Source organism: Lactuca virosa, chromosome 8 (assembly GCF_052849685.1).
Source record: "Lactuca virosa cultivar CGN04683 chromosome 8, Lactuca_virosa_CGN04683_v6, whole genome shotgun sequence".
In the NCBI taxonomy this organism is placed as follows: domain Eukaryota; kingdom Viridiplantae; phylum Streptophyta; class Magnoliopsida; order Asterales; family Asteraceae; genus Lactuca; species Lactuca virosa.
Genome location: NC_136433.1, coordinates 278,366,038 through 278,374,170, shown reverse-complemented (window position 1 = coordinate 278,374,170; position 8,133 = coordinate 278,366,038). Strand labels below are relative to the sequence as shown.

The window sequence follows — 8,133 nt, the reverse complement described above, 5'->3', positions numbered from 1 at the left end:
TTTTTGCGATTTTACGTAATATAATTTATTTTTTGGAATTATAAACCAAGTTTGGATGCAGCTTAGTGGTATTGGGATTAGGGGAGGAGGTCCCAAGTTAGAATCCTCCTCCACTCATTTAAATTATTTTTAGACGAATTACAAAAATGGTCCCTATGGTTTACCAAGTGTCACGAATTCAGTCCCTTTATACTTGAAAAGACGAAAATGCCCTTACAAATTCAGTCCCTAACGGCTGAATACTAACGGCGTTAGTAAAAAGGGTCATCCGTGCAAGTTTTTCAAACCACAAGGACCATTTACATCAAAAATATGTAATAGTACTGACCTTGTGACTTTTAGCAAACCACAGGGACCATTTTTGTAATTTTGTCTATATATTTAACAACTATAGTTTGAATGTTATCATTTTAATCAATTGGGCTTAGAATCAAAACAAACTACAAGGCCCAGTTACCCAGACAAACAAAGCCCGTCTCGTTCAACAACATCATGAACAACATAAATGCTTTACAACAATGACAGTAACTCAAACAACATAATATTAAATAAATATTTTGCTTTTTTAATTAAACTGCCTTAAATTTTTACAATTCAATATCATTGAGTCTGAATTTCTCTATTGCACATACGATGGAAATTGATTTCAATGTTGTTGATATTCTTTCTCTAATTCCAACTCTGTTTATTACAATGGAGTTTACACACGCTTAACTAATCTCGGTGAAATCCTGGAAGAAGAAGATGCATCAACATTTGTAATTTCCCCAATCTTTCTCAATCGCTTCTTACTCTTCATCGCCTCCTCAGTCACCGTTTTCTGACCCCGAGTCCTTAAAGTGATTGTCGCCGTCTCAGACTCAACACCTCTGGAGCTTCTCGCCGGACTTTTCTTCGTATTCGCAACAAGATCGAACTCATCAGAAAGCTTCCGCACAGGAAACTTCCTAGCCGGAATGTTCTCTTCACCTTCATCGTCCTCATCAACCAAACCCATAAATCGCCTCTTCCGCTTGTTAGCTAACGGAGCTGGCGGCGGCGACGGGCTTCGACTCCGATCCAGCTCAGCCCCTTTCTTCTTTTTAGTGGATTTTTCCGTCGATTTGGAAATGGGTTTTTTCTTTGACGACGGCGGGCTTAGGGATTCTTTCTTTTTGATTGACTCTTCGATCTGGCTACGAATCTTCTCGACGTTGCCTTCGATACGACCTTGAAGACGATGGCGCTTAACGTTTAAGCCACCCATTGACCAGTGAGCTTCTTCTGCCCACGACATTAAAGGATCTGTAACAGAAACCGGAGGGTCGACTCGGTAGGAGTTGTACTTGATGTCTGTGTAGAACCGTGGTCTTGGGAGGCCGTTTCCGTAGAACTTTCCAGGACCTAAAGCTACCACCATCTCTCAGATCTCTCTGTAAAAACACAAAACGAAAAGCCAAAAGATCTGTATGATTTTGAAGCAATTAGGTTTAGGAAATGAAACTGTTATGTGTGAGTAGTGATTCAGATAGAGATGACATCTTATAGATGGTGATTTGGGGGTTTATTATGGCGGGAGGGATATGGCGCGACAAGTATTTTGGGCGGGACAACAAGGGTAGGAGGGCGCCAAGGGAAATGCGGGGGCTTTGAAATGGGCTGGGTTAAGTTAACACACTTTTATTTGTTATTTTAATCTTTAATTAATATATTAAATAGGATTAAACGAATTTAATCGTTAAAATATCAAAATATGAGAATGTAACTATACCATGAAAAAACAGTTATATAAATAAATTATAAAGGAAAATCTCCAATAAAGTCATAATATTTTGAGTAAGTTTATGGTTTAGTTACAAATTAAATTTTATTTACAAAAAAAAAAGACAGATTACTGACTAAAACTTCGGAATAACCCTTCGTGGCCGGTTTCACAGATTTAGCCAATATCTCGTCTTTTTTCCTTAATTGATCCAAATTTTGGGGCTTTTTCATTAATTAATCAAAAAAAATTTGGGGTTTTTTCGTTATTCTTAACAATAACCAAAATATTTGGACTTTTCTGAAGATTGTCTTTAAACTGATGTATATTATATGATCTAAGTTAATTTGTACCATTCATCGTCTTCTTTGTTGCGCTCTTTCTAGGCTCACCGTGTGTTTTTGTCGTCGTCGTCGCCGAACCCAACAACAGAACGCCCACTCACAAGCATCGTTATCTCCATCGATTTCCAAAATCATCCCAATCACAACTCTGCAATCATCTTTCAATCTCCAAATGAAGAAAGGAGAAAATCCTTGTTGATCACGTGGATGCCCCTATTACCTAACCATGACTTGAACCAAGTTTCTGTTGGATAAGGTGTCTAAGTCCATAACATTATTTGAGATGCACTTGACCCGACCCGGCATGGTTCATTTGGGTTGCACTTCACCCGAACAATTTGTATGGATAATCTTTTGATAATAGTATGTTCATGATTTATTAATATATTATAAGTTATAATATATTAATATGAAATCATATTATTTAATTAGTCTTGATCATAAATTAATTTAGAATTAATTTAGTGATCAAAAGGTGACTAATTAAATATGGGCTCTTGTATTTTATGTAGTGTGGGCTAATACTCATTTGGAATGGGCTTGGCATGCATGGGAGTCCATGGATAGTCCATGGAGCTTTTAACCCATGGATCCTTGGAAAGGAAGAGTCGTGGGTATTAGGGTTTACATGGATGTAACCCTAATTCCCCACACTATATAATAGAGTCTTTGCACTTGATTTGGCACTAGTTGTGTGTGAACAAGAGTGGTGGCCGATTTCAAGATTGTGCATTATTCTCTCAAGAGTTTTCCAAAGTTTGTGGTGATTTGTGATTTCCATTTGAGGCATCCACACTATTGGTGTTAGGCTCTCAAACTCCAAGGAATCAACTCACTATTGAAAAGGTATGTAATTCTTCTAGCTTTTATGTTTAAAGTACCCCATGCCATGCTAGATAGTTTATGAACCTTCGAAAAACAAATTTGCATGTATTCATAGTAAAACATAGATCCAAGGTTTCTAGGGTTGCATGTACACCATAAGAGTGTTAGGATGCTCAAAACTCATCAGTGGTATCAGAGCCTATGATTTTTTTCCTGAATACTTGATGCAAACTGTGAAAAAAAATTGAAATTCTTACTGTCTGGTCAGTGGACTCGCCAAGTCCATAGGGGGGCTCGACGAGTCCATGCGTATCTTCAACCAACTCGGCGAGTCAGTTCATGCACTCGACGAGTTGGCCAGTCAGAGTGCAGATGTACGACTTTTGATGTTGGAAATGGACTAGAAACATTACCTTAAACTGTTTTGGTGTTTTAAAACTTGTTTTAGATGGTGTAATGGTTATGCTAATCCATTTACACTGGCTATTATCAAAATTTCAAGTTTTGTATGTGTTCATATGATTCTTAAAATTGTTGATAGGGATGTTCATGAACTTATGAGTTTTGTTAGATCATAGGAATTATTTGCAAATTGTTTGTTAGTTAATTCTTAATCTTGATGTGTTTTAATGGAATCCATAATTTGTCCTCAAGTTATGGATTACCTAAAGTTTTTCTTTTAAAGCCCATTTAAAACCATAGGGTACACAAGTTGAAGAGTCTTTTTCATCATAAATAGTTTTATGGACTCCATAACTTGTCCTCAAGTTATGGATGTCCAAGAGTCTCTTCATTAAAAGTTTTTTTTTTAAACCTTAACTCATAAGTTATGAAAATCCAAAAGTTTTTGAATTGTTCAAAAATTGTCCTCAAGTTTTGGAATTTGTAAAGACTCACACACACTTTAGTTCCAACCCTTAGAGTTTTAAAAGTTAAAATTCAGCCCTTATACTTTATAGTAATATAAGTTAATAATATATATATATATATATATATATATATATATATATATATATATGTATGTATGTATGTATAAGAGCAAGTCAGTCTTACCGTTAGTAGACCTCATTCACGAAGCCAGTCTATAAGGGGGGTATAAGGTTGTTGCCTATAAAATGGCAGCTTAATAGGTGTCCACTCTCACCCACCGCTTCCTTGACTGGTGGAGGGTCGTTAGCCGAACGGGTAGGACAAGGACTATAATTCTCATTAAAAGTATAATGATGAATATAAAGTAACTAAACCTTTTATAAATTCCCAATCTTAGTTACTTTAGGAAAATTTGAACCTGGTGCTAATCCATAAAATTTACACTTTGTACCTTACTAAGTCGTTGGTGGAGCGTGCGTGGTTAACCGGCACACTAACTTGGACTAGTAAGGATGGCAAAGGGTGACTTAATGTTATCATAGATCGGTGGAGCGCGTGTGGTTAACCGGCACATTGATTAGGTGATAATATTAAGAGTACCAAGTGAATTTGCATGGTTATTCACACATTGTTTTGTGATCCTCGGCATCGCAGTCACAAAACCTGAAGGGCACAATCGAGATTGAAACATGCCATTGAAAAGTTCAATGAATCTCAAAAGATCTAGGAGTTTCAAATCCAATTAAAACCTAATAAATTATTTCGTTTTTCATGGTGGAAATTGGTGAATCGTCATTCGTCTACCTTCAAATATTCTATAGTTTGGATTACGGCATCCCTCTTCCAAGTTATAAAATATCGTGTTGGGTCCTAGCCTTAATATTTCATATTGGGTGTTATATTAAGGACTTTAAATCAATTATCTTGAATATCTCCCAAAAAGGTGTCTGGTTCAGACAATTATGATCTACCCAAATCTCTTGGAACAAGCTTTCCTAATGAAGATGATGTTCCGTGGAAATCATTCTTCACTCCCTCCACCTCCTCCAATTATTCTCCCTAACCCACAATTTATTGAATAGTTCAAAGTCACTCAAGCCCTATTGGCAAGCAAGGTCTATATGTGCTCACATCTTGGAGATAGAGCCACATATTGACAAGCCGGGAGAGTTGGGTGTCAAAGTCTTGAGAAAGTTAGTTGTTCAATCACTTTCTAAGTCACACAGTGAGTTCCTTTGGGACTACTATAAAACAGACTATGACATGACCCTAATGATCTTATCTATTTGCTTGGTGCTGCTGAATCAGCAATGATTTGGAGCTCTGGTAAAGCAAATTTGATTAGTAGATCAACTTCCAAAACTACCATGGACATTGACAATTGGTAACATTGGATATCAAGAAAAGCTTTTCTTCCCAATGGAAAGGGATTGACCATAGTCAACTCGGTTGACCAAATGGTAAAGAGAAAGGCTAAGTTTGAGATAGTCCAGTGTACCATTCTCAAAGGGTCCATATGCTTATATTGCCAAAGGAAGGGGCATTGGTTGTGAAGTTGCCTATTTACCTAAAAGATCATAAGGTTGGTCAAGTCAAAAGTTTGACTCTACTTCAGGTAAGTCCACTATCTAAATCTGTTAAGTTCCATTTGGAGATTCTTATTACTTGATGTGACTGGGTCACATTTTGAAGTTGTAATAATCAAAGAAAAGAGAGGAAGCTTAAAGAAGAGTATGTTGATTCTGATCTCGAAGATGGATTTCGATCGCATGGTTCGGTGATCATAATTTTTGAGCTGCTGCTTAAGAGTTGTGATAGATTGCATAGGAATAGATAACAACACAATTTTTTTTCATATGCATTGGCATTGTAAGGATAAGTTTTTCCGCAAGTTTTAAATAAAAAAAGGGTTTTGTTTTTATTTATTTTAAGTATCCTTACAAGGGCATTTGTGAAAAATTGTTGTTTATATGACTCCATTGATAGCAACATTGGAAAATGGATTTGATTCTGTCGTTTGTGGAAGTGTCATAATTTACCAAATAAGGAAAGATTCTCATCACCCAAGTTTCAGTTGGATAGAAACTTGGAAATATGCAAGTTGTATTCCACGACTACCTCAAGGAATGCAGGATCGTTTCGCAATTGACACCTCCCAGGACACCGCAGTTAAATGGTGTAGCTGAGAGGCGTAATCGAACCTTGTTGGACATGGTTCGTTCCATGATGAGTCGTGCTTCGCTACCTATCTCATTCCGAGGGTATGCCTTAGAAGCTGCCGCCCATATCCTTAACTTAGTCCCTACCAAGAAGGTTGCCAAAACACCTCACAAGATGTGGACAGGGAAAGCTCCCTTGTTGGCACATATCAAGGTTTGGGGTTGCGAGACTTTCGTAAGACGAGAGACTCACGACAAGCTCGAACCTCGTAGTGAGCGGTGTATTTTCATCGGCTACCTGCAGAAGTCCTTTGGATATCTCTTATATAGACCGAGTAACAATGTTGTCTTCGTTGCGAGGAGAGGGGTTTTCCGAGAACGAGAACTCATAAGCCAAGTAGACAATGGGAGGCAAATCGATCTTGAAGAGATTCAAGAGTCGAGCGATGAAGGAACCTCTAACGCTGACGCTCAACCTGAGGAGGAAACTCCGGTGGAACCAATTGACGAGTCCTTACCTCTTAGACGTTCCGAAAGAGTTAGGGTTCAACCCCAGTTTTATGGTTTTCATATTACTACAGAAGGGGATACGTTCATTAGTGATAGTACACTAGTGAATTTGGACGAACCTAACAGCTACAAGGAAGCCATGGCGGGCCCGGAGTCTGCGAAATGGAAAGCGGTTATGGACAGCGAGATTCAGTCCATGTATGACAACCAAGTTTGGAATTTGGTTGACAATGTGCTAGGTCGTAAGACGGTCGGGTGCAAATGGATCTTCAAGAAGAAGACCGACATGGATGAGAAGGTACACACTTATAAAGCGCAATTGGTTGCGAAGGGCTTTACTCAAACTCCCGGAGTTGACTATGATGAGACCTTCTCACCAGTTGCAAAAATAAAGTCTATTAGGGTGATGCTATCCATTTCTGCATTTCATGACTATGAAATATGGAAGATGGACGTCAAAACTGCTTTCCTTAATGGGAAGTTGGCTGAGGATGTTTACATGAATCAGCCAGAGTGTTTTGTCGATGCGAAGCACCCCAATAGAGTGTGCAAGCTTGAAAAATCCATTTATGGATTGAATCAAGCATCTCGCAGATGGAATCTTTGTTTCGACGAGAAAGTCAAAGAGTTTGGTTTTCTGCGGAGCGAGGATGAATCATGTGTATATGTCAAAGCCAATGGGAGTATAGCGAGCTTCCTCGTATTGTATGTCGATGACATACTACTCATAGGAAACGACATCATGACCCTACAGGAGGTTAAGTCCTGGATTGGGAAGTGTTTCGCTATGAAGGACCTCGGAGAGGCTGCCTACATTTTGCGAATAAGGATAGTGAGAAAAAGAAGTAAGAGACTAATAGGACTTAGTCAGAATACTTACTTGGATAAAGTGCTAAAATGTTTTAGTATGGAGAATTCTAAGAAAGGGGAGTTACCAATCCAAAGTAATGCCAAGTTGAGTAAGACTCAAAGTCTGAGTACCGAAGTCGAGATAGCAGAGATGAGCCGAGTACCATACGCTTCCGCAGTTGGCTCGATTATGTATGCTATGACTTTTACTCGCCCTGATATGGCCTTCGCTTTGATCATGGTCAGCAGATATCAGGGGAACCTTGGCAAATCACATTGGACCGCAGTCAAGAATATTCTTAAGTACCTTCGGAGGACCAAGAAATGGTTTCTAGTCCTCGGTGGGAGTGATGACTTGAGGGTGCGAAGGTATAGTGACGCTAGTTTTCAGACCGACAGGGACAACTACCGTTCACGGTCAGGCTGGGTCTTTACCCTTAATGGAGGAGCAGTGACTTGGAAAAGTTCCAAGCAGGAGACCGTGGCCGATTCAACGTGTCAATCAGAGTACATAGCGGCAAGCGAAGCGTCAAAGGAGGCGATATGGTTGAAGAACTTCATTGGAGACCTTGGAGTTGTGCCAGCCATAAAGGAGCCCATGGAAATTTTCTGTGATAATGAGGGAGCGGTTGCCTTGACCAAGGAACAGAGGGATCATGGCAGATCTCAACATATCGACAGAAAATATCATTTTATTCGACATCGGGTAGAAGGACTCCTCGTAGTGAAGAGGGTATCGTCGGAGGATAACCCAACAGATCCCCTTACGAAGGGACTAAGTAGGGTTAATCACTTGCAGCACGCTAGGAGCATTGGGCTGAAGGACGATATTAGT

The 8,133-nt window shown here is 39.1% G+C and overlaps 1 protein-coding gene across 1 annotated transcript; it reads right to left on the bottom strand.

The window, feature by feature from the left end:
* Window positions 1-544: 544 nt before the first annotated feature.
* On the bottom strand, window positions 545-1,518 carry LOC145129280 (uncharacterized). Its single transcript, XM_079063983.1, has one exon. It carries the CDS (start codon window positions 1,397-1,399, stop codon window positions 701-703), a length of 699 nt encoding a protein of 232 aa, XP_078920109.1. The 5' UTR covers window positions 1,400-1,518; the 3' UTR covers window positions 545-700.
* Window positions 1,519-8,133: the final 6,615 nt, after the last annotated feature.